This window comes from Haliaeetus leucocephalus, unplaced genomic scaffold (genome assembly GCF_000737465.1).
Source record: "Haliaeetus leucocephalus isolate CR32 unplaced genomic scaffold, Haliaeetus_leucocephalus-4.0 Scaffold484, whole genome shotgun sequence".
Classification (NCBI taxonomy): domain Eukaryota; kingdom Metazoa; phylum Chordata; class Aves; order Accipitriformes; family Accipitridae; genus Haliaeetus; species Haliaeetus leucocephalus.
The window spans coordinates 2,855,860-2,882,919 of NW_010972920.1; the positions used below are offsets into that span (position 1 = coordinate 2,855,860).

Below are 27,060 nucleotides of genomic sequence, written 5' to 3' on the forward strand. Positions count from 1 at the left end.
GCTTGCCTTTTACTTTGGGCAAATGCATTATTAAAAAACAGCTTCTTACAAACTACTAGCTACCACCATTAGTTTAATGAAATTGGTTTTTGATTCCTTTCCAGCCTTAGGATGCCCAAAGATGCCTTGCTTCAGGAAAAACTGAAGGCTATTGAAAGGGTTTTTTTGTTTTGTTTCGTGCTCCAAGAAAATTAAAAAAGAGTATTATTAGTCTTCTGTTTTCACCTGTAAGAGCCACAGCATAATAACCAGTTCTCTATATACCCTTGTTAGTTTCAAGGTTTGAAAAACATCAGTTGTTTGCTTTCACAGACCTCCTCTATTCAAAGCCAATCGAGTTGGTTTTATACATGATCTGAAAGGCTGAATTTTGTTTCTGTAAGCAGTGAAAACTCTGAAAGAGAGCTAAGGCTTTGCGAAACTTCCATTTTAATGACTGAAAACTGTTGAGAGGGAATATTTGGAGGCATACTCGGTGTGGTACAACCCGTGAGCAGTTTACACAGATGAGAAGTGTGAATGCCAGCACCTCTCCTCCCTTCCCAATAGTTTGATGCTTTTAGTGTAGCAGAACTTTTTTGGATCAGGTATTCAATTATGTAATTTATACATAAATTCGATTAATAAAAGCAGAGAAAATTCTGTGATCCTTTGGCAGCAATGCATCTTTTAATACCTGAAGATTAAGCCAGCACAGCTTTTATAGATCTTTAATCTTAGAGGGGTGAAACTTCCATCAAGCAAGGCAAAAGTGTGTAGAGAAGATGAGCTATTTATTAGATCTGCCAAAAAATGCGCACACGAAGCACCTAAGTTTTTACTCATACTCGCTCTCCTGCAACTTCTATGTTTCTGAGGAAATACCTTTGTTCATAGTCTGAAAGGCATGGAGGGACTGTGTTGCAAATAGAGCAGCAAACAGGAAGGGAGGATCATTCTTTGTACAGCACAGTACTTTGGTTACCATGCACCCTGAGAGATGAAAGCTTTCAGACCTAAATCAAGCTGGTTTTAATGTATTTTTGAAAAGCTGCTTCTGCCCCTTACTTTTCAGTTTTGAAGAATATTGCACAGCCATCCACATGCTTTTTCTCCTGCTCAGACATGATTTTGGCACGTGACTTGGGAGAAAAGAATCCATCGTATCCTCGTTCTTTCAAGGCTGGCAGAAAAAGGGTGAAGTATTGCTCTGTTTCCACTTCCTGGAATTGAACACAAATGCCTTAGGCTAACAAAGTCAAGTAAACCCTTCCTATCGCTGTACAGCAACTTGGGCCTGCCTTGGCTTGCAGTCAACAGCTCTCACCAAAGTGAAAAGCTTCTGTTTGCACAAATCATGTCACTTCCTAGATTAATGGCCTGCTGGAAACAGATTTGCATTCCTGGATATCCTGGAATCCCCCCAAAAGGGAAAGTGACAGGTGTATTTTGTATAGCAATAGATTACACCTGATGTTTTTGACATCTGAATGCAGATACAGTCCTAGGTTAAAACTTCTGAGAGGTTGACAGATATCCAGCAGCAATTAGTATTTAATCTGGAGAGCTCTTTTGCACAAGGGTCTCTCGCTGTTCTGTAACAATACATTTTCTCTGTAGTAACATTTGAACTCCAAGAGGATTTCAGATGTTGATCTTGAGGTTTTCAGACCAAAGTAACGAGTCTCTTCTTGTGCAAGATTTTTGCTTACCAAAACTTGCTTAAAAAATGAAAGATCAGTTTAAAGGCAGAAGTGTTCAACTGTTCTAAACATCGGCAATAAACTTCTAATAACACATCAGGATACATGTACCAATGACAATTGATATTTAACTTTGACCATGAGAGTCCCCTTGTTAGCCAATGAGAATATTTTTGAGACTTTAACTTCTGTACCAAGCAGGAATGGACTAGGAACAGTGGCATTTGGGGATATAGCATTCTATATTCTCCCCTCCTGCCATAAACCCCATACACCCAGAGGGAGAATATTTAGGATGTTTTTCTGAGGGGGAATGACCCAGATCTTCCAACACAAATCACCTACTAATTTAGCTAATTTTATCTCACTTACTTTGTCTCATTTCATAAAACACAAGCCAATGTGTAAACAAGTTGCCGTGCACCCAGCTTGTACCAGTAATCCCCAGAATTTGTTAGCAAGCAGGCGAATATGGTGTTCTCAAGGGAGCGTTTCATTCTAAAGGTAGAAGTTAAGGTTTTCTGTTTCTGATGAAAAATACAGTTATTTTCCAATTACCTGAAGACTAATGATATCTGCATCACAGTTGACAATTTCTTCCATGATTCCCTTTTTTCTATACTCCCAATTGAGTGCCCAAGATGGGCAGTAGCCATAGAGCTGCCGGGTGGCATATTTATCACACAGCACATTGTAACACATAACTGTGAATGAAGCTGGAAGGAAAGAAAGAAAGGGCAAGGTTATCAACCTCTGAATATTACAAATGCTGAACTTATTCAAGCCAAAATACTGAACCTTACATGGTCTATTCTGGCGGGCCTACTGAACACAAGTCAGTGGGCTTATTCCACTAGCGTTTCATGAGCAGGAGTTAAAAAGGCCCTGCTGAGCCAGCAGTTACCACGTAAGGCTAAACTCTTCCTGAAAAAAAATCAGCATTACTACCAAAACGAGAGGGCATCATGTGCGTCACAAAACAATGAAATCCTATTTTGCAGTCAATTCTTTATTTCCTTTGGGGTTGGGGGAGATTTAGGGGTTGACAACAATTAGGAACAGTCTCTCTCTTTGGTAAGGTGAGGGAAAGGAGCAGCTATTTCAGTGACAGAGTCAAAACCCAGCATTTATTGCATGAGTTGCCTTGATACAGCAACTTAGTGACCTGTACAGTTCTAAAGCAAAAGGAAAGCCAAACTGCTAAAGAAGCTGTTACTATGTCATGATACCACAGTATCAGAGAGAAATGCTGATTTAGAACGCTTCATTTTAAGGCAGTCTGATTCCAAAACATGTGTACAATTTTCCTAGCATCTGTACAACATTTCTGAGTTGTATACAGTTGTAGCTGTGTCTATCAAGTCTAAGTGGGAGAGAGGTCTGGGTGAGGGCAAGGAAAAGAAGAAGAAATTAAGTCATAAATTAGCAAGTACCTAATACATTATTTGGTCACATTTCAGAAAAATGAGAAAGAAGTCAGCATGCAGCTTATCTGATCATTCAACTTGAAACACACGTCCTTCACACACAAACTTCTCAACTCCCTTAGATTTTACACCAAGAAAAAAAGATAGGTAAATGCAACATCCTAGCACTGTGCCACTGGAAAAGCCTGCTCATATCTGCAGGGAAAGAATTGAGGTTTTACTATGAGGCTACCCCACAGCTGTACTTGTTTATACTTGTCGTCAGAGGTTTCCACTGTTCGGTTGTTTCAATTTTATAATAACAACCAATTGGCTTGTTACAGTTTTAACCACGAAATATTGCACAGCTCACTTGCCTAACGCTATGCTTTCTAATGACTTCTGAATTCTGTTTCTGCTCAGGAAGTTTGATTTAAAAAATAAAACCAAAGTCCGTAAAACTCCACTGAGATACTGATTCGTACGGGAATTTGAAACGGAAATGCAGAACTTGATGTTGTGGTGGCTTACAGGACTTTTGGCATTTTCCATTTCTTCCTTTTTTTTTTTTCTGGTTTGTTGTTCTTTAATATAAAAAAGGTGACAGATGAGCTTAACTGCAACATTAGCCTGCTTAACACGTGACCGAGTTAAGTTTTGAAGACTTGCCATCGTCACGCTTCTAAAAAGAAAAAGTACAGAGGACTGCCACATTATTCTTGCTGGTTATTAATCTGATCTTCTGCAATAACAATATTAGCATTTTTCTTCTTTATACAAGTTCACTGATGCTTTTTGAGGGCTATATTCAGGATGCACAGGGGAAGAAGGGCCACTGGATTTAGACAGCCTGAAGACATGCTGCCTCTTGCACTTTACCAAAAGCAACAATAGAGGGCATTAAACTAACTTCAGTACCAGGCACTCCACGTGTTTACTTGCAGATAGCAACTTCTCAAAGTCTCCCTTTAGTCAGCCTGCGCGCAGGCACAGCACTTGTATACAGTTATTTTACAGTTCTTACTATTTCTGAGAACTGATTTTTTCAAAAAAAGCTCTTCTGCTTGAGCCTCAGTGGCTGGAACAGTTATGAAAAAGCCTAACATGTAAAAGAAATGACCAGCATCCCATTCAAATTACAAAAATTATATTTACAGCACAGCCATATGTTAATTGTTTTAGTACAAATGAACACAAATTGCTATTTTCAGTCCGATCCATGTAAGGCAGAAGACTTGTCTGAAAATAAAGCCAAAGAAAAGCTTTTCAGCGCGTTATAGTGAGAACACAGGGTAAAGAACCACAGATTTACCTGAGGGCAGAATTTGGTCTCGTTCTTTTAAAGTAATCCATGGCCTTGGAGGCAGCTGCTCTGGATGAACTAAAAAAAATTTAAAACAGTGATTAATTCAGCATTTGTATTTGTAAGTTACAATTTCCAAGTCCAAATTATGACTGAACAGTAATGTTCCATACTGTGCTTTGCAACCCCAAATCCCCAAGTCTTTTTATGCTCCAGGGGAGGCAAGAATCATTTAAATAGCTAACTATAGCAAGAGCAAATTTGTCAGTTGTAAGATTCACAACTATTTTTGTCCCTTGCTTTCAAATCTAGAAGCACCACCTAAATACTCCTGCACCTTGAATACACTGCTGAAGAAAGAAGGCTAAGTCCTGCAATAGTTCAGACATCCTGCACTCCCCTTCTCCAGGATCCTCACCCTATACCCATCACTCCTGCAATGCTTTAACTTAGCAGACATCAAGTGGCAAACGGAAAGCTCAGTTACAGAACCATGAAGCAGGATTTGAGTCAGGTACTGGATATTCTTAATCGCTTTGGTATTTCTAGATCTAAATTTGACATTCTGCTTGCATTTGGATTATAATTTCTAGTGGAAAGTATCAAAATGGCTTCAGCAAGGAAGACTTAGCACTTTGTTGGCGATTGAAGGGTTTCAAACAGAACAGTGGGAACAACTGGCTGTAACATGGGAATACGGGAAAAGCTTAGAAAATACGTCAACCTCTTCCACTGTGTGTGTTTATGTGTACGACTGGAACCACTTGACAAAAACACAAAAGCAGTTATAAAACACTCTCCCTTCAGTGGTTCAGATTCTTGTTTTAGCAGCAAATACTGTCAGAAATGCATGCTTTTACACCACTTCTGTCAATCAGATTTGTAGGGCTGTCACCTGCTAGATTGTCAAGCATGTAGTTCAGTAGCTTTCGAGTTCCGTCCGGATCCTGGTAGAGGCTGAGAATATCTTGTGATAAAGGATTGCCTGCCAACAGCATAAAACAACAACTGGGTGATTAGCTGCCTGACTTTCTTGAGGCTTTCCAACCAAAGAAAATCCCCCGTAATGAGAACAGACAAATTGACCCAGAAGACATTTAGGTTGCTTAACTTGGAACTGTAGAATACCACAGTAACAGATGCTATAGAATTAGCTAGCACACATAGACTTTCTTCCTTCGACTCACCTCAGTCAATAATACAGTAGGTTAAAGGGTTTATTTACCTACCTACAGATTTAAAATAGGCTCATAAGAAAGTTTAATAGCATTTAAAAAGAAAAGCGTTGTTTTCCAAACTGGCTGGTCATTTTTGCTGCAAGCTTAATATCTCAAATAAACTGTAAGAAAATATTGAGGTAATACACAAAGCTTTTGAGCCCACCTCCTCAGTAATTCAAGAGTACTCCTAGGAGTATTTAGCTGTAAAGAACTCACTCACCTTTCAAACCTAGGGTTTGTAGCTGGAAGAGCCGTCCAAGTTCATAAGGCAAAACCCGTAACAGATTGTTATTTAAAAGCAATTCCCTGCAGCAAATGCAAAAACACTTTTGATGAGTATCACATCAGAAGAAAATTCTTAAAGCGCTATATGCCGCTCATCTTCAAAGATTACACTTTTCACCCTGAATTTTTTTGTATTATGGAAAGATATGCCAACCTTCCCATTTCAAAGCATGACCAAAATACTTTCATTAGGAAAAAAAAAAGCCACAAAAACCCCAAAACACAAAATTAAATCAGGGAGAATTCAAACAGCAGGCAATCACCTACTCTCAAAGAATGTTTCAGAGCAGAAGACTACATAGCTTACAGACATGTATCTGTAGAGATCAGAAAAGGAGGGTAATGAACCCCAAAATAATTATTAGAACTGAAGCTTTGCACCAATCTTGAATTTTTCAGAATTATTTTAAATACAAGAATGGCAAGCAAAATAAAACTGGTCCCAATCCCAGAACACAGGTTTCTGAAAAGTTAACTAGAATAATTTCTCTCACCTGAGAGACACCATGTTTCCTAGTTCTGCTGGTAAACTTCTGAGTTTGTTGGATGACAGATCCAGGTAAACCAGATTATGAAGCTTGGCAATATCAGGTGGAATGCGAGTAAGATTATTGTCATTGAGGTGCAGAGCAGTCAAGTGCGTCAGCGACCAAAGTGATGTACTTAAGCTCCGCACTCTACCTAAAAAAGAACAGCAAAGAACCGCCTCTTCAGTCTGGTCTGCACTCTCAAACCATCAGATACAAAGTATGGGGGATGTCAGAATATGGGATTTCCAGTGTGGAAACCCTACCACTTCACTGGAACACTCAGCGACACTTGCAGAAGATACATTTGTGCATCTTTTCTATGAGCAGACTTTAAATAATTATCTAACCCTCCCAGTTAAAAGGACAGAGACAAAGGTACAGTTCTAGGGAAGCAGATGTTGTATCCAAAAACTCGTGTCCAATCTGAGTTGGTGTTTTAAATCAACTGGGCTGAATGTGAGACAGCCAAGCTCAAAGGCAATCTGGTAAGTCAATTACTCCTCCTCCCCCAACTCTGAAAAACTGTCTTCACAACAGGATCCCCTATCTGAAAGCATCTGGTATGATTCTGGGGCACTAACAACTCCACCGAACCAAAATACAACACCAAATGAACTCACCCGAGATCTCTAATTCAGCCCAGTGTGACTTCTTCCCGTTGGCTACCTCTTCTGCTGACATGATGGTGTAAATTCTGCGAGGATCTGGAGGATCATATTTTTCCTTTGGCATCCCTGTTAGTCTGAAAGACCACCAGAACCATTACCGTCTGTCACTCGGCAACATTTCTTCATTTCTAGCCCGCCAGGAGCTTACCTTCTCCAGTGACACTCTGCAAAAACAAATGCCCTAGAGTTTATGTACAATAAATATTATGCTGATGTCAGCCCAACTGCTCCCAGCAGCATGGAGTTAAGCAGGTGCTCAGGCCTTTGCAGAATACGGGCCCGTAATGGAAAAGGGCATTTCTTCCTACAAAGTTTGGTTTTCTGCAGTCATCCACAGTGCAACCTTGTACTGTCCGAATGCAGACTTTCTGGATTTCCTTGTTTATCCCCAGACCAAAGCATAACCTACATCATCGCTGAGTTATTTGCTGTGTGCAGAACCTGCAGACAAGACGACAGCGTTTCGCTGTTCACGGTGAAAGCACATGGACTGCTCCCTCCTGTAGTTTTCACAGGGAACCAACGATTGAAGGGAAGGCTCTTCTCTTTGCTTTTACAGCAATTATTTTCCACGTACAAAGTCCCGCTTTTGCACTCCACTTATACAAGACTTGAAATTGCAGTCTGAAGGGGAATTAGCTCAATTTTTCCATTAATTATCTAGCTTTTCTGTTTTGTGCTTTTTCATGCTCAGTATCAGTCAAGACCTTTTTACTCCTAATGGCCTAGGAGACATCAAATGAGCTCAGGTAAAATTCTCATTAGCTGTTCCTGTGCATACAGGGCTTCAGCCCAGTCCAAAACTTTAATATCAGAGGCACTCACGACTTAAGGGTGAGCTTGCACACACACAAATTCAACTGATCTCATTTTCCAGATTCTTGTCAGAAGAGAGCTCCCATGTCCCATTCAAAAAACATACACCTTCCAGATGACACGGGGAGGTTTCCCTCCATACCTCCCCAGACCGCTGTGCCGAGAAACACTAGGGGGGCAGAGGGGTTGTTTGGTTTGAAAACATAAGGTTAGCTGAATTTGCTGTTCACTCGTCTTTTCCTCCCCAGACACACAAAATACACAAACCCTGATTTTATACAAATCCAAAGCAGCTGGTCTACAGGATGCATTTTTTTCTCCTCATACATACATCTCTACTACAACTGGCTGCAATAGCTGTGAAGCTTTTAAAACAACTATAACTTGTTTGGTTTGCTGAACTGACAGGAGAGAAAACTATCAAGAATTTGAGGAAACTACTTCAAGTGGTTTTTTAGCTAGTCCAACTAAACAAAGATCACACGTCCATTTTATGAACTCAAAGTCTTGCAGTTTTTTTCCAATTGGTGCAGATAGCCAAACCAGCGTTCCAGCACTGCACAGGAGCAGGAGTTGTCAGGGCTGTCCCCTGCAAAGGGTCTCAGTTACAGGTCTGGTGCTTCCCTCCCTGACGAATGCCCAAGGAAATTCCATTTAAACCGAATTAAGGCTCCCTGTTGCAAGCGCAGGGGAGATGTGAGCCCCACCACGTCTAATTATAGCCAACTTCTATTTACAGGTGAAGTCATACGGCGAGGAAAGCTACAGGGTAAGAGGATTCTGCGCTCACGCTGCTCAGCTGCAGCAATTCAGTTTGGGGCGATGAATGAAACAGATTATTTAAGGACATGGGATTAGACCTGAAATCCTTCGATCCTCATTTCAGAACCCCAAAATCGGGAACGGTACTTCCCAACACAATCAGAGTTACAGGCTATGCTTCGGGATTGCTAACTCTCCAGTGCTTGGGTTTTGCTGGATTTAGCTTCACTGTTAAATACGTGCATGTGCAGAAGCAGGGAGCAGCCCCGGCCCCAAGAACGGATTCCTCACAGCCCCTGCCGAGAGCCACGAGAGCCCTATTTCACCTTTTCTCCCAGGCATCCTTGCCCTTAGACACGTATGAAACTAATCCACATTCCAGCGAGTCTCGACACGGCTCTTCCTGGATTTTGCTAGACCCCTGGAGCCGACCAGAGACATCCAGCAGAGCCGTGAATCACTGCTGAGACAGGGGGCCAAGACCCGAGCATTGGGAGAGCTTGCAGTCCCTGGCAGCTGTGGAGAGCACCGTCCCAGTCCCAACGCCTGCGAGGAAGCACGCTGCAATGCTACCGTACTTTGTATTAAAGCCTAATTGCCTCGACTAGCACCGAGTGTATTATCTAGCATCCTACTCAATACAAACTTTACATGATACACACTCAAATCAAGACCACAGTCCTAGCATTTCAGACACGGCATAAACGGAGCAAGTCTCTTTGTGCCAAAAAGCTAGTTTTGCAGTAAGTAAAGCTGTCACATCACTGTCACAGGATTACCAGCAATGATCCTTTAATAGACAATTAGATTTCATTACCTGGCACTATTTATTTCATCCACAAGGCGTACTGCAGCTTAGAAGGGGAAAACCTAAAAGCTGGGTGGTGAAAATCGAGCAGAATACCAACAAAGGATTAAGGGTTTAGGGCAGAAGGGAGTGTTTTGGATCTTTAAGTCTTAATCATCAGACATTTGAACTGACCCAGGATGGGTCTTCGTTTTGCTTTTTCATCTTTCATATCTTAAAACGATCCATACTTCTACCACATCTGGACCTAAGACATCGCAAACTTTGCTGTCCAATACCCAGCATCAGCATTTGGGTGAGTGCCCTGTGAAACACGCTGTGCTTACCGGGTCTTCACATTCTTGTTTTCTACAGCATAATATTATAGTGTTATCAGACCCAGGCAGGCTTAAATTTCAGTTTCTACATACTGAAACTCCTCCCTGCCCTGCATACTGCTGGCAAAAGCTTTGGCCGCGGTTGCTTCCTATGGGCTTCTCAAGGTGCATTTCCAGCTAAAAAAGGAAGCGGGAAATTATTTGTATTTCTGCTCGCCATTTCATCGCAAGCCAGACACAGATGGCTAACAGCTCAGGAAGGCTCAGTCCAGCCAGGGGTCCTTGCTGTCACACACGCACATTGGTTCAAAGTCTTGAAGCGGCAGCAGCCTCCTCCAGCTGCTGAGCAGCCTCGCTGGAAACCAGAGCAGGGCTTGCCATTCCCACTGCCAGACCCCAGCAGCTTCGCTCCTCGCAGCAGGACAGAAGTTGGACAAATATCCCAGGGCCTGGCAATGAAGTCATTAATACTGCGGTGGTTAGACCATCTGAGTCACCCCATACTCATCCATACCTGCCCACAGGCCAAGAGATGACCACTGACCGGGTGACACCATCAAAAAGCTTCAGGATTACAGTTTCCTCCTTGGCAGGAAACCCAATTGAATTATGTTGAAATATCGCTCGTTATGAGAAGTGCTCTGCCAATTTAAAGCAATTTGCGGCAGTCAGAGGCCTTCCAATGAAATGAGCCCTGAACTGCGAGTCAAACGACACGCACATTTTTCAGGTATTAGTCACTTTAATATTATTTTGAAATAGTAGTGAGTCAAACGAGCACCAGTGTAATTTCCACAGTTACAGAAAAGGGAAAACAAACCTAAATCAAATACTATTTTTTTTTCTTGTGCGTAACAGCAACATTGAGCAAGACTTGAAAGCCACCACATGTATTTTTTTGAAGCAAAAATGAATTCTGCCTGGGTTCCCAACTCCTATCATTCCCATCTCCCTCTCTGCTTGTCCTGGAACTAAACCAGTATCCAAAAATCCCAGCCTATTTTTGCTCGGTCTTCAGGGAGCTACACCAAGTTCCCTGAATCAGTTAACCCCAAAATCAGACACACATTAGCGCTGTGGCAAGGAACAAAGCAGGAAGACCCAGGCAGTGGTGTGGGAACTGAAATAGCTCTGATTTAGGTCAGCTTGAGCTGTTGCAGAGTTCCACCCTGCAGGTTCAAGCAAGGCCTTTGCTAAAATTCAGCTAACAACACAGGTGTGATATAAGCAGAATATGTGGACTCAGTTTCTTTGTTTTTCAAGTGGGACCGAAAAAAGAAGTTCTTGCCAGCTTTTCTTCTAAAGAGTTCCCGTGGAAAACTTTTGAAGCTACTAAAGCTTGCTCTCCACTACAATTCTAACCATGTAAACTTAAAGAGTATGACCCTGACATTATGTAAATTAAAGAAAACCTGAATATGAGAACACCAGTGCATTAGTAAGGACAATATTTAAGCTCTGAACAAACTTCGAAATCTGGAGGTTCCTAACAGTGTCATGCTTATGTGCTAACTCTTTGGCTACAAGCCCATCCTCAAAAGCCTAGAGATGACTGGCATAGCAGGGTTACTCAGCTGAAACCCTAAGTACGGTCCCAGGTGAACTTAAGCAGCTCTAGCTCAGCTGTATATAAAAAGGGTTAAGGGGCCATTACTTGTTTTGGAAGTGTTGCAAGTAGTAGGTTTTTGGCTGCCTTTTTTGCATTCTTGTTTTTATATGCTGTTGTGTTTGCTGGCTTTTGTGTACGGGGCATGCTAACTATTGATTAAAGCCAAAAAAAAAAAAAAAAGGAATAATGTGATGGTACTGAAAGTGTGAAGAGTGTCAAAGAAGAAAGTTTTGAGATATCAGGCTGTGCCACAGGCTTTTACTCTGAAGACACATTTTTTGGGCAACAAACAACAGGAGCTTCTGCACACTTGGAGTTTCAGACAACCAGGTAATAACAGAAAAGAGCACTGCTTTTCTAGACTTAACTATCCAAGACTTTCTTGAGTAATACAGGTACAGAGAATATGAGATAGGGAGCATATAGTTAGCAGTATGAAATAGAATCTGTGATTTTTTTGTAAAGGAAAAGCCGAAAGCAGCCCTACAAACTGCATCAACACAATAAGAGAAAACAGGACACTGTGTTAGATATTAAGAAATTTCTTAACTCATAGTGTATTTTTTTTTTGTATGGGTGGGGGAAATCAACAGCAGCTGTGAACATAGAAAAAGCTCTTCCATTACATAGCACATCCAAACACACCAAAGTAACTATCTCAGGGTTGCTATGAGGGATGAACTGCATCACTATCACTTCTAATAAAGCCACATCTCTTTTTCTGAAGGCAAATATCCCCCATCAAGCAGAAGGATTAATGTATGTTCAGTGGAAAGAGAAAGCCTGCTCAAAGCTGTTCAGATGATTTGGCATTTATGTTGCAGGAGGGCTTTGAAGCCAGATAGGTCAAAGTCCCTCAGAGCTATGTCCTGCTGCAAAAATAATGACCAGTCCCTTCCCCAGAGAGGTTAGAAGATGCATTTCTTAAATTACAGCGACTAGAATGTGTTGTTCCATTTAAGTTCTTTCATACCTTGATGCATAAATGAATTGTCTGTTTCTAACAAGGAAGTAAATAGAAAAGAGCTGCAACTTCATCTTGCTTCAGCCCAATGTTCGTGGATGTGTTGGCACAACTCAAAATCCTCGCCTCCAGCAGAGTGACATTCTTTGTGATTTTTTTTTTCAGTCTCTGTATATAGATGAGTCAAACTGCCAAAGCATTTTGAAAACTATCCAGCAGACGGCCCTGAATCATTCCTCCTTCCTCTGCGCAGTAACAGCTTACTGTCCATCCATTTCCATATGGTGATCCCTCCCAGGAATTAAAAATCCTGCTGGTTGATGAGGCCAGAGTGTGTGTGTGCGCATGTATACACACAGGCATGTGTTATTTAATGTTGGAAAGTTGGACTGGAAGCTGGAAACCAGAGCCATTTTTATCTATGTATTTTGTAAACAGGACTAAATGGTTGCAAAGGGAGGAGAGGAAGGCCACTTGTCTGTAACAAGCACGCTCAGTTTTTATATGACTGGATGACAAAAGTCTCTCAACTTCAGCCTGCCAGAGGAGAAGGGGAAGTATAGCCAATACCCACAAATACAAAAACTGACTTAGAGTACTTTTGAGGGGGGATGAAGATCAATAAAGTAAGGTGATTGCTTAAGGCTATGTTAAGGGGATTTAAATCAAAACTGCTAATACTAGGATATGTATATATGTGTGTTAGCTTAAGGTAAACTACTTAGAATATCAGTATATATAGTATCTAGTGTAAATATGCTAGCAAGAAAATAGGCAAGGGGAATTTTGGTAGTGTTTTGCTTGGATCTGAATTGTCTTCATTGTGCTTTCCTGCAGGAACGGGTTCAACCACTGCTGCATACGCTGTCTCTACGAAGAGTTCAACGAGCACTGTGAGTCTGACAACAGAAGTACTGTCTCTTTTCAGTTTCTTATTCCAAGTAACCTGATTGGGAATAGAGTTTATCAGTGAAACAAATAAAAATGCCTTATAATGTGTTTTTTTATTAAAAAGAGAAAATAAGCATTTTGTTACTGTCATTTCCCTATACTGAGATTTCAAACAATCTTTGACAAAAGTATAACCAAAGTACATAAATAGAGACTACTTGGACACAAGTAAGTATCCTACCAACAGGAGGATAGTTGAACACTAAGTGGAAATAAATCACAAGGCAAAAGATGAAACTTGAAGTGAATATTAAATCGAAGGAATAACTACTAATATCTCAAGCTTAGCACCACGGAGCTAGCAACAAATGATGAAGTTCACAAGTACAACTAAAAAAAAATTTTTTATTTTGTAAATCTGTAAAAAGATGTATTTATTTTTGTATCATCCATCCAGGGAAATTGTTTCTCATGAGAAGGCGCACTGACTCTGCTGTGCAGAGGGCTCCACTACATGAACTCAGTAGGACTACCTATCTCTACTCACTAGCAATCTCTTATTTAGCAGGAAGAGTCTATATCAGAACTGTGGAAATCTAGAGCATTAAGGGTCATTTCCTTCTATCTCCTTTCAAGTCTGTAGCAACAGTAACTCTGCCTCTATAGTAACATGTAGACGGGGTCTCAGCCCAGTTAGCTTTTTTTAAATAACCTGGGCTCCAAGTGGGAAAGAGACAGGACCTTACTTCTGTAATGCTGTTAGAAAATTACATCAGCTTGTACTCCTCTCATCTGCTAATGCCTTTAAAAATACAGCAATGTAATACAGGGGTTTTCTTGAACCACATCAGTCATGCATCTAAAACCAAACTTGCTTTAGTAAGACCTTTGTTACTCTTAGGTTCAGTACTTAAATTCCTTAACTTGAAACTTTTAGGGAGTCTTCACACATATCGCAAGCTGAATGTTTTAATAGAACTACCACCTCTTCTACGTGATCAAGATAAATATTAGATGTAGAAAATATTTCAACAAAATAAACTTCAGAAGTAATTTTCATAGTCCTTCCCTGTAGCTATCACAAGGCAGATCTCCTTCAAGGACTATAACTTTATGTTTAAGCAGACGTAGAAGGACCTGAGTAGTGGGATCTCTATACTGATGGTGAGAGGATGAAAAGCTGTTCCTCTAAGCTATAAGTGGCCAGGAAGCATGTTTGTCCTGAGAGACGGAAGGGAACAGATTCTACCTATGGTGTTGCCCCTGCCTAGCAATTTTATCTTTGCCAGAGTCAAGGGAAACTTGCAGCCATCCACCAGGTTTGGAACGAGGTTGCATGGGCAGGAGGCTTCTTCATGGAGTAACTTCAGGGTTGGGAAGAGAGCACTACTGTTTCATAAACTTGGCTGACAATTTAGAAAGCGTTGCAGTCCTTACCAGAACGGTGGCAATCCTGTGAGAACCTGCATGCAGGATTTCGGACTTGCACTCACCCACTCCAGCTAGCGAACCCCAAAGTGTGGTGAAAAGGACATGTCGACAACAAGCACAGCAACAATACGATGGAATTTTTCCAAACCTTGCTGTAGTTTTTATTCCATGTGGTACTTAGATTAGGCTCAGCAAGAGGAGGCTATTTAAGTTTCACATGTTCAGTTTCACAGAAAATCCTCTCTTTGCTCATTAGCGAGCTCTTCATCGTGCAGGAGGTGCAGCGTTTCACAGTGATCCGCTACAGGCTGTCATACAAAGGGACTGTTTTCAGGGACTGAAAACACAGTCACTGTTACCTGAACTATGCAGCTTTCTTCCTTTCCAGTAAGGAATTGCCTATGCCTGGTACACAGGTTAGGGTACCGGCTCAGCTCATGGAGAGCTGCTCACGTGTTGTCAAGTGTCCGTAAGGCAAGTAAAACATGATGCAGGACCAGCTGCAGCGACGTTCAGCGACCGCATCCTGCGAGGCTTCTCGCCTCTTCTGCCCGTCTTGACATATGGCGCAAGCCTGAGCGCAGGGAAATTCAAGTTAGGGGTGGGAATAGTGAAACTCAAGAGGTAACCAAGAACCTGCAGCTGATAGTAAATTCAGTGGCAGTGGGATCCAGGGGCCTTCACATTACCACTTCAACAAAGACTGTAAAAGCCCAGAGAAGCATAGAAAAGTCATAGAACCAAACCCTGGTGGAAAAAAAAAAAAAAACCAAACAAAAAAACCCAGCAAAAGCCAAGGGGAGGAGTGGGAAGGGAGGGAACGCGCTGTATTAGATTAATTCTAGAGCCAACTGGCACCTGTTTGATGGAAATGCTAATTTGTCCTACTGACATACACCCACTAATTATTTCCCCTGTTCCCTCATCTCTTCTAAATGAAGTATAGAGTTTTTTCTTAAATCACAGGTAATGCAAGAATATCCAGGTTTCCACCCTTCCTCTTCCTCTGTGTCACACCCCCACTTACAAGAACAGCTGAACTACTTACTGCATGGAAATACTATGTAGCATTACAGTTATTTTTAATTTCTGTACTTAATTAACATTTCAGTCCTTACTCCAAAACAACAGTTTCTGCTCTATTTGAAGTAGTCTGTTACCTCTTATTGCGTACATGACAACTCTTGAATATCTGCATCAAGTCAGAGAGGAATACCTGCCTTTGTCTGCAGATGCCTTTTATACTTACTGCTTTCAGAGGAGCTCTTAGGGGCTAGTTTACAAGCCAATACAGGGCAGGTAGCTCCTCAAAAGCAAAGCTCTGCTTAACAGAAATGCATACAAGGGATCTATTATAGGGCAAGAAGACTTTAAACAGACAACCTGTAAATAAACCTAATAAGAAGCCCCCAGAGGGATGGTTTAAATAGCACATTTATTTACACAAGTATTCCAAGCTAGTTCAAAGAAATGACCCATTTGCAATGCCACCCCATCCCCTGGAGAGCGCCGGTCTTTTAATAAGATACAGGACACAGTGGCTTAAAGGATTAGAAACTGAAGTCACTAGGAATCTGGGGAAGACTGTGCCGGATCAGTAGCAAGCATCAAGACAAAACACTGTCCTGGGCTTTGCACACAGAAGAAAAGCAGCTGTGCATGGCTGCAACTTAAAGCAGGAGGTTTTCCTAGTACCAGTTGAACAGCGGTAGGACTGGGGAGACAGAAAGCTTACACCACCAAGAACTGAATAAGCTTAAAGTGTCGTGGTGTGCGAGCATCCCGTTGAGCCTCTAGGGAAAGAGCTGTTTTATTGACAAGCCTAATCCAACACCTCAGCTCATTCAGTCACTTGCTTAGAAACGATAAAGACCCTGTTCAGGTTGCTCTGAGCCAACACCTTGTCTCATTCAACTCCTCAGGATCAATAATTGGAGAGAAGTCAGTTATCGACCTGTTTTTTGAGCAAAACTACACCAGAATTATTAATTCACACACACCACTGCAGCAACTTGGAAGTGGTCTTCTCAATGAACATTTCCTCCTTTCTTTAAAATACAATTTGAATCATTAATAACCTTTCATCCTTCAAAGAAAAGTTCATGCTAGGAGAAAAGAACAAATGAGATTATTTCCGTGGCTACGACGTTATCTTGCCCTTTAAGTGGTAGGCTGCCAACACTTCAAGAAAATAAGCAAAGCCCAGCAGCACTTCAGCTACTCTCCCTTTATGATAGAAAGATAATGGCCAGCTTATCACTCACGATCTGTTCTTTGCAGCAATAATTAACAGGGAAATCTGCCACCATAAAACTTACTTCAAACAGCTTTAAAGTTACAAGGCCTGCCCTGTTCAACTAAAGGTAGATTTGGATGAGTCAAAGCTCAAGATTTAAAAAAAAACCAAACAAACACCCCCCCCCCCCCCCCCCCCAAAAAAGAGATAAAAAAGCCAGAGGGAAAAAAGTACACACCAATAGTGGAAACTGTTTTGCAATCGCTGGCATAATAAATTAGCCATTTTCATATTACAGCCCAGTTTCAACAGGCCATAGGATGCTGCACTAGCGCTTAAAGTAGCTAGGCTTGTATGCTCAGAAGAGGAGGAGAAAGAAAAGCAATCTCTTTAAAATAAAGCAGTTTATAGGCATAAACCCCTTTCTCAGTAGGGTATATTTAAATGTATTTTATTTCTTTAATCAAAGAAGTAAAAGAGCTTGCCTGGTAGCCTGAGAAGAGCATATTATTTGGATATCAAAAGATAGTTAGTTCAGCTGCTTCTGTATCTGATTATCCAAATCTTTCCTGTGTGCATTTACACCACACTTAACCTTCCAAACACTAGATGTAGTTTTAAAATACATGTTGATGAGTAACATATACTCTTCTAGTTGTGTTCCAGCAAGGTGGAAGACAAGAAACTATAGCAACAATAGCCCAAGACAATCTCTCTGGGGACCAGGAAATTAACCTCTAACAAAAGTGAGATGCAGATATCTGGAGGCTAATTCGCTATGAGCATCTATGAAATCTGACCGCAATAAGACACACGAGAGCTGTGTTGTCCAGTGGGTCAACATGCTACCCAGTGCAGCAGGTATCCTGCTCTCTAAACCAAAATTAGCAGAAGGCTAATTCTCTTGCCCAGAACGATCACTGTAATATTTAGTTTATTAGAGGGAAGCAGGCCATACAGGAACAAACCCTGAGGTATATGTCAGCTGGCAGGGGACACGGCCAAGAGCTGACATGAATTGCACTCGTTCCTCTGTTAGAAGACAGGTTGAACTTGGGTGGATTCTTCTGTTCAGCCACTTGAATGGATTTCATCTAAAGTGTGTGCATTACCTAACCAGGCAATTGCTTTGGCAATTTTTGCTGAAGTTTTTCAAACAAGTCAGCTTTCTGTTATTTCTTAATATGCTAGCATGTGAGAAGTTAATTCAAGAGTTCCCTAATGTTTGTGTTTGCAAAGGCTTCCTCGCAGTCCCTCCTCCTTCCCTGTCACGCTGAGTTTTGGTCACAGTCCTTTGCTGTGGATTCAGAGTTATGCAAGCCACCGGGCACTGTTGGAAGAGCTGCGGAGGTCCAAGCACTCGTGACACTAAATGCTGTAAAAAGCTGAAAAGAAGATAATGATATCTGAAAGAAAGTTAAAGAAGAGAAATACAGTCCGAAGCCCTGGCCCTACCAAGCATCACTCACCGCTGGGTAGCACACTCACCACTGCTTTACAGAAATGGAGCCTAAAGCAAGAGAGCAGACACAGGGGCTATGTGGAAGAGGCCGGTACAGATTCAGGAATGCTGTAGCGTTGTTGACAGCTTGAGGTTTTAAAGCACATAATTTTCCAAGTAGAAAATACTTCTGAGTTGTACTCATCTCCCCACATATGTGTCCAGAGTTGTTTTGTCCATACCTGCAGCTGCCATGAAATAAGTGGCCATCAATTTAAAACTGAACGGTTCCACCTTTACATGCAGAGGGAGCTTTATTTTGCAGCACCTAGGGGTTACTGTAGCAGGCAGAAAAACATCTTGCAGTTCACCACAGGACTAGTCACTGTGCAGTCTTCAAGTCAAACCATACACCAAAAAATACATCAAAGAATGAAACGGATATCCTAAGGTCACAGCCTCACTCAGACTTTGCCACATAAGTCTGCAAAAAGGCTATATAACCTTGTAATCCAAGACATTTCAAAGAGATCTTAGTCCTGTAAAAAATCCAAATGTCCTACTCTATCCACAGGTCTCAAATAATTAATGTATGTGTTTTTCTCATCCACTCAAAATATTCCTAATTAATCCGATGAACTCTACTCCTTCACAACCTGTCGCTCCAGACTAAGGAGGAGAAGACAGAGGATCATCGCACAGGTACAAAAATGAGCCTAGAGATTGAACTACTCCCAATGGTAAGACATAATTTGGCTGGAGGAAAAAATGCAAGCCAAGGGCCATCTGACAATCTGAACCCAACTCTTCCTGGCACTTCTGACTATATTCTGGTATGTGAGAAGTTTGCCTGGCCCCGTTTTCCTTTTGCCGTCCTAACTTTCCAAAACAAAAAGGGATTAGAGGAAAGGCGTTCACAAGTGGAAATTTCTGCTGGGTGGATAATTCATCCTGTGCTAGCTCTCTCTTACTTCCAGGGCCAGTTGTAAATTCATGTAACAGAATAAATATAAGTTGAATTTTAAGGTATAGAGGAAGCAGTAACCAGTTTTGTGAAACTACATTCAGCACTGCCCCAATTGGCCTTTTCCTGCCCAGAGCTGCAAGTTCCATGAGTCTAAGAAAATGCAAGAAGAGTGTTTTCTTTTACCTGGAGAGCACAGTTTCTGACAACTGTTCTGCTTTTATGTCCCTTGCAAATCAGTTTTAAGTTCCCTATGTGCATCAGCAGGAAGCTCTGTTTTGCAGCAGCCTGTCATGTGTGCAAGAGCAGAGCAGTGCATACCGATACGTGCTCTGACAAGAAGCGAGTGAACCAACCCTTTCTGAAAAGCCAGGAAACGCTGGCAGTTACGCAGCACTGGTACCAGTTCCTATCTGCATTTCTCCCAACAGACAACTGAGTGACAACCCTATGCTTTCACCCCGAGCGTTTTAATTCTGCTCCAGCTCTAGAAGAGCAACTAGAAGAGCAAAGGATATTTTCCACATATCAAGGCTGACTCCAGATAAAAGATATTTACTTGAGGGAGATACACCCCCTGCCCCTAGTGCCATTGGGAAGCTTATTGACTTCACACAAGTCCATACGGCAAGCAAGTCTTGGGTGCACATTCACTGCCACCCCCCAAGAGCAAACTGCCTAGCTTTCATGGAAGAGACAAATGCATCCAGAGTGTTTGAATAAGACCCTTCCATTGGAAGCTCTCAAATACTGGTTTTAGGCCATGAAATCTTAGCATTAAGCACCAGGAGTAGGAATGGCTGCAGGCCACGTAGCTGAAAACATAAAAACCTGCGGGACCCCTCCGCTCCATTGTTTACAAAACACAGGATGGTAATATCCAGCAAAGCATACGAGGTATGTTTCCTGCTTTCCCCCTTTCTCAATTTTCTTGCGAGTTCTGCCTGGAAAAAAACAGCTAAAAATCTGCAGAAATAAGTCTTCCTCAACACGCTTCTCTCTCTACATACTTAAAGCCAAGCCAGAACCTTCTGAGAGCACCTTTAGATTGATTTCTTAGGAAGAAAAAAAAGCAAAACTAATATGTGATTAGAAGGCGCAAAGATGTTCAGTCAGATGGAAGCATTCCTGAAAAGCGAGGTGAAAACTACACCATCAATTCATTCCGCTACCCTAAAGGGTAAACAGCAAACTTGAGCACAATCTACAAATCTCAACTATTATTAACAGCTTGACCAAACATGGCTGGTTCTTGTAGTGATGTTTGTACTTGTGAAATCCAATGAACTAAAATAATATGTTGGATGGACCCTGACACCAAAGCAAAGAGGACAAAAAGAAGAGGAGGTCGCTTTGCACTATTGTTCCCAATGTGAGGTTCAGGTCCCTCGCTCAGAGAAGAAACTTGCTAAAAAAAGCTGTTTCAGCTGGTAATGGACACTGAAAGAAATGAAAACAAAAGAGGCTTTCTGGGTCTCAAACTTACCCAAAATGCACACATCTCTAGCTTTCACAAAACTTTGCTTACCAGCCCATAAAGACCTCATTTTCAAAATTACCTGTCAGTAAAGCAGTTTTCTGGAGCCGTCAGAATGTCTTAAGGAAACCAAAGCCATTTTTTACATGGGGAAAGCTCCCTTTTCAATACTGGGACCCTGCAAGGTGACGGTTATGTATCCCTTCTGTCTGTAGCTGTGAGTTGTGGCATGCGTATTGCTAAGCAGAAGGCAATTCCCTTTCCCCCTCACTACTCCTGAGAAGACCTTCCTTCTCCCTGCCCACCCTAAAAGCAGACAACAAAAACTCCCTCCGCAGCAACACAAGGTTAAACATTCCTCTTTTGCAACTTGCAGAGCTGCCTTGGCCCACGAATAGTTTTTGCCTTTAAAAAGCATTTAAGATAGCTTAACTGGGTTTTTTAGTTTCAGGTGGTTTTAAGGAGGAGACTGGGAGCTGTTGACTTGCAGTAGTAGCTGTGGAAGGATTGGTGGCCAGGATAAAGGACCCTTACTCGGGAGCTTTGGTTTGCGTTCCCCTTTCCGACACAGGCCTCTGGAGATCACAGGTGGGCGCGTAAGTCGGGAAAGGCAAAGGCCCATGGGCTCTTCAGAGGAGAGCTGCCTCTGGTAGTTTCCCAGCCAGAAAAATTCCTGCTGCTCCTAGCTGAGGGCCCAATAGGTTTTCCTTTACGCTTCGTTTAGGGTAACGAATAATCATGATTCACATCGGCGGGGATGATGGCAGGGTGCTCTGAAGGATTAGTCAGTTTGTGTGTGTAAACAGTCAAAGATTTACCAATCCTCAAGCTGCAAATGGCGGGGGGGGACAGACCCAAAACTGAAAACCCTTCTGAAGATCCATCACCCCATGGACTCAGAAAGTATATGCCCCCTCCTGAGGGTTGTCATCTTTATTCCCTCAAGTGGACCTGCTTGAATTGGAGCCTGGCAGCAGTGCTGCTGTTTTGATCCTGAGATCGCTATTTTTGACACTGCCACTTTTAACCATCAGTGTCACAAGCAAGCCTCAGCTTGCTTTTGGCAGCGAGGTAATGAGCAAAAACACCTCCTCTTCCTCTCTCCTCTGGCCCTACTCTCATTGTTGTGCTCAAAGTGGAAGTTTCACTTTCTCCAACCTGTTTAGTTTTGACAAAAAGAAGTATTTAATTTCTCTGCTGCTGTGAAATCTGCCTGCAGACAATGTACATGTGGTGTTTATTTAAAATATGCACCTATACCACAGACTTCATATCCTAGGAAATCTGCAGATAAGAGTCCTACAGCCCCTTTAACCTCATTTAATATACCTTTCTCAGAGAAAACATAAAGCTCCTTTACAGGCAAGCAGAACGTGAAAGACGATAACCCGTTTAGCGAAATGCTACGCATAAACAGCTACAATGCTGTGCAATCATAAAACGCCATTAATCATTTACATCAGGAAATGCCAAAGTAAGGGTGAACACACGCAACCTTATCTGTTCCTTGTGTACACATGAGGTTACAAGCTTTGGTTAAATTACTTCTATGCTTGACACACAACGGCTAAATGGGGTTCTGTTCCTTGGCCCTGGGTACTGACTTCATACAGCTTCAAAAATCTCTGTGTTCACTGACTACACGTGAGTTGTAGCTAAAACTGTCTGGAGCTGCTTTTTCTTCATCTTGGAGCATTTTTATCAGTGCTGGTTTGATGTCTCCCCTTGCAAGGGATAAAATTTGTTTCTTGTAGAACATCATATAATGCATTTCTGCCTTATATAAGCCATTTCTGCCTACCTTTAATCATATTTTCAATGACCACCTCTCGAACCCTGGAGGGAAAGCTTTCTGGTAGTGTCTGAACACTGTTAAGTTTCTTCTTGATCCTCTGAAGGGAAATGCGCAAGTGACTGCAAAACTTGTTCTTCTAAACAGGATTCCAGAGCACCTTTTCTGGAGAGATTTTTTTCCCGTGCTCTCTTTTATTCAGAGTAATTCCAGTTTGGGGTTGGGTTTTTTCCGTGGACTTTTTTTCTCTTGCTTTCAACTTTGAGAGGCGTTTTCTCCCAAATAATAGAAACCTAGTCACATCCAGTACCTTGCCATTACAAGTAGGTATCACGTAGCCCTTCTGTGAATTTAACAAGCTTCAAACAAAGCCAGTCAGCGTGTTCAGCTAAAGGCCTTACACGTTCCTCTCTGCACCCTATTCTGAGATCTATGCCAAGGCACTCCTGAAAGAGGCACAAATAGATCCAGTAAATCCTGTGCATATAAAGTCTTTTTTCTATTTTCCGTGGGATACTTCAGAGTTTACTTTGTCCGCTCGGAGTTTTTCGGTTTTTTTTTGGGGGGGGGGGGGTCTTGTGGCGCAGGGTACATGTGTGAAGTTTGCCGACGTGGACCTGAGATGCACGAGCCTTTTAAGATGGGGAAGGAGAGCAAGAGAATTCCAGAAACATTGTCACCAGCTAAAGATACCAGTGAAGAAATGTCCTAAGACAGTCTCTTTTTTTATCATTACAGGTGAGATGGAGAAGCTGTACAGACAAATCACTGAAACCCAAAGAATTAATGAAAAGGTGACGTTCCACGGTACTGTCGCTGCTGATCTAAGAATCAACACTTCTAAAACACATGAACACCCTGCAGCCTCCATTTCCTGTTTTTTTTATTTATTTACCATCAGGTTAGTGAGCGAAAGAGGCTCAGCACAGGGTCCAACGTGTGGCAGGGCTGGAAGCAAAGCAGCACTTCCCCTTCCGGCACCAGCAAAGTTCAGTCCGCTCAGCTGGGATAACTGCACCATCAAAACAGCTTGCTGCGTGTTTTGACGTGCACGTTAACTGATAACCTGACAAATGGAGGAGAACGCGCAGCTCTTGGATTTAGTCACAATTTCTACGCAGCCTTCCAGAGCGATGGAAGACCTGACCGCCGGGTGTCCTGAGCAAGGTAAGTGCAGCATTAAAGGCAGCTTGCTCCCCTAGCCTGAGCCACCAGTGGTGCACAGGGGACATAGACAAATGCAGAGGAGAGCTATCTCTATCTTTACAGTGCTACCAAATCTGCTTGAGACAGGAGAAACGCTCTGTTGAACTGAAGAAAGCAAGTAACAAGCACTCAAGCCTTGATTACAGGCTATCATCAAGAGAACCACAGAATTTTGGGGGAAAAAAAAAAAAAATATTACAAGAGGCTTAGCATTTAATGCTTTAAAGTAGTAAATCCACAGCAAATCCTCCTGAATCTAAATATGCCTAAGACATAGTTTAACTTATTTTTTAAAGTTTTCTCAAATGCCATGTTATGCTCCCAAACAACTAAGCTCCACCGTTACGTTTGCTTTCGCGGTACTTTGCAAATCAGGTTACATCCAGTGCCTCGAGTGCCCTTTTGGCATCCCAAAAGCTCTTTCCAATAAATAGTAAGCAAGCCATTTATTTGTATTTATCTTCCTTTTTAAACTCAAGTAACCCAAAACTGTCCAAAAGATTAAAGCTGATCTAAGCAGTAATTTTTTTTTTGCAGTTAAAGAAAGCTTGCTCTAAAATTATGCATGTTACTGACGCATAATTTTACCACTTAAAAACAGAATGCCCTCAGAAAGGTTTTAATAAGAAAAAAGAAATACACCTCCCCACTTGTGCACATTGACTCTGAAGAAAAAAGCAGCTGCTGCGATCTATCTAAACGTCTCAGTGTTTTAGATTTCAATTAAGTAAAGACTTACCCCAGCGTGGAAATTAATTAATTTTTCTCCAACGGTGCCTTTTCATTTTACTACCAGAGTCCACACACACCTTGGGATCGCTTTTTGGCTTATTTCTTGTAAGACTGGTGTGAAAGCTAAATACTACTGTGCTTGGCAAACTTGGTCAAAAGCCTGCCTCGTCTTTCGCTAAAACAAGATTGTTAATGAAAAACAACCACAGTCCACGTGGAAAAAAAAATAATAATCCCAGCTTATCACATGAAATGGAAGTTTATAAACACCTTTGGATGGAAAGAAAACCAGTAGCAGCCATAACATCACTTACTTCCACGAGAGAATTCTCACTGCGAACGTGACCGAGCTTCTATGGACCGTGGATGGGAAGAGGAGAGCCACACGCAGAAAATACACCCTTGACCAGTCGTCCCTTCCAAGCCAGGCAAATAAATGTCTGATTACACTACATCCCTGGGAGCACAGTGCTTTACTGGCAGCAGCACCGCTACCAGGACAGGGAAAAACACCCTTTAAAAACGAAAACAAGCTATATCAGTAAAAGTGCACTTTTGCAGATAACTGCTTCTACAGCTGGGGCTTCTGCTGGCACAGCTATGTCAGTCACGGGTCACACTTCGTCACAGTGCTCGCAGACAGAGCTGTGCCAGCAGAAGTTTACCATATAGACCTGGTGGGAAACTCAACAGCGACTAAAATGAATCTGCAAAGTTTCGTGGTTTTCATGCTGCTGCCAAACTAAGTTTTTCTAACAGTCTGATGATGGGTAGTCTTACTCCTGTGCTGCTGACACGTTAGGATCTCGGTTTCCAAGGACAGAAGAAACCTAAACTTAGCTCAGGAATGTGGCAATACCTATCAGTCATTTACATTGTACTTTATCCTTCAATTAAATACACAGACTAAATTAGAAAGAGCAGTTGTAGGAAGAAAAGATAGAACGGAATAAATGAAATTCTGCTGTACTTTAGCACTCAGAGTAGACCGCCCTCACTTTTAATAGTAAGAAAAGAACAAAACTGAAAGTGTTTAACGGGATTTGTTTAGCAGATAGCAAAGCACTGCAAAATTCCCACCGTTCAGTTAAACTGAACAGTCAAACTGTAACGGGGCTTTTGTCATCTTCAATCATCTTTGAAGACAGCGGGCAAGGAGATTTAACACCCGAGTTGGCACTCAAACATAAGTTCTATTCGGATGAAGCGACACAATACTACGGGTCGTGTGTACGGTGATGTGTATCGTTATTCCAGAGCACGGAGCAGCAAGACGTCAGAAGTGTGCGCTGCTGATCTGTTCTGGAGCAAAATCACAAAATCAAGCTGTAAATAAACTCCCACCACCCTCCATGAGGGAAAAGAACGCTACAGGCAAGCGCTTCGGTGCCTCTGAACCTGCTTGCATTCAATAATGAATAAAGCCGTCTGAAGCGCAGGGCTGTGGAAAGAAGGGCTACGTACAGGAAGTCAGGTCAGGCTGCGGTGCTTGCACGCAGTGCAAAGTAAACCTCAAATGTAAAGCCTGCCTTTATCTTTTGTGAGGTATCGCCAGCACGTGGCCGTACCGAAAGCAGGCTGCGTTTTGGAAGAGCAACGTTTGGCAGTACAAATTTCACTGTCGCTTCCTATTTTGATAGGGAGAACACAGAAATAAAATCACTGGCATTGCTGCGTTTGTAAAGGCCGTGCTCAACCTTCGTCAGAGCTTTCTGGCCCTCCAAATTGGGATATGGCTTCTAAGAATTCCTTGGGTTGTATCACACAGAAGACTTTGTTGTTTGAAACAACGTACTTTTTTTTTTTAGGAGAAAAAAAAAAAAGGCACCAGGGCAAAAACATCTCAAAGGAATGGCAGAGGCTAAAAATAGACACATTATCATCACTTTCATTATCAGCCATGTCTACACACACAAGAAGTATAACCGTGAGCAACTTCAGGATGAGGCGTTTTCCCCTCCAGGATGGTTTTAGGTTGCAGGGGAGCGCGTTTGTGCTTGGCTGAGCAGTGCAGCGACACAGAGGGGGGTTGGCACAGGTATGAATTTAATTGTAGCAACCCCCCCCCCCCCCGCTTAAACAAGGCCAGCTAAAATTCTTATCAGCAGGCCAGCTCATGGTAAGTTGTAACTCCCCAAAGCAAATACTTAGCCTATTCAAAGTTTCAAAAATGGCCTGATAAAGTCTACTTCTCTAAAGCTTTCAGAAGGTTAGATAAAACTTGGTGTGGCCACAAAACGGCAGAAAGTAACCGAGCCCTCCGCCATATTTACTAAGAGTACTTAAGTTCAAAAAGCAAGCCCCAAACTGTTACAAAAACTCTGTGTTTAGGTGCATTACTTCATTTGCAAGCACCACCGCCTGAACTCCAAGCCCAGCTTTTATTGCAGGTGACGTCCCTGCCATCTTCCTCGTACGGGACTGCTGCGGACCACCGGGAAAAAGCGGCGAGACCCGCATCTCCCCCAAAACACCCTCGCCGACCCCACTGCCGGCTCACCCACGGTGCCAGGCGAAGGT

At 42.2% G+C, this 27,060-nt stretch overlaps 1 protein-coding gene across 2 annotated transcripts in view; it reads right to left on the reverse strand.

Moving 5' to 3' along the window:
• The window catches only part of CNOT6L (CCR4-NOT transcription complex, subunit 6-like), a 30,787-nt gene extending 4,930 nt beyond the window's left edge, over positions 1-25,857 (reverse strand). The window contains exons 1-9 of one of the 2 annotated variants that reach the window (XM_010575517.1): positions 24,855-25,857; positions 7,243-7,258; positions 7,047-7,168; positions 6,391-6,577; positions 5,832-5,917; positions 5,287-5,376; positions 4,401-4,469; positions 2,241-2,398; positions 1,048-1,202 (exon numbers count right to left, since the gene is read on the reverse strand). In XM_010575517.1, coding sequence (XP_010573819.1) covers positions 1,048-1,202; positions 2,241-2,398; positions 4,401-4,469; positions 5,287-5,376; positions 5,832-5,917; positions 6,391-6,577; positions 7,047-7,158 — 857 coding nt within the window. In that variant the 5' untranslated portion in view covers positions 7,159-7,168; positions 7,243-7,258; positions 24,855-25,857. The remainder of the gene's footprint in view (positions 1-1,047; positions 1,203-2,240; positions 2,399-4,400; positions 4,470-5,286; positions 5,377-5,831; positions 5,918-6,390; positions 6,578-7,046; positions 7,169-7,242; positions 7,259-24,854) is intronic. The other variant, XM_010575516.1, reaches the window with a different exon arrangement.
• Between the last annotated feature and the right edge of the window lie 1,203 nt (positions 25,858-27,060).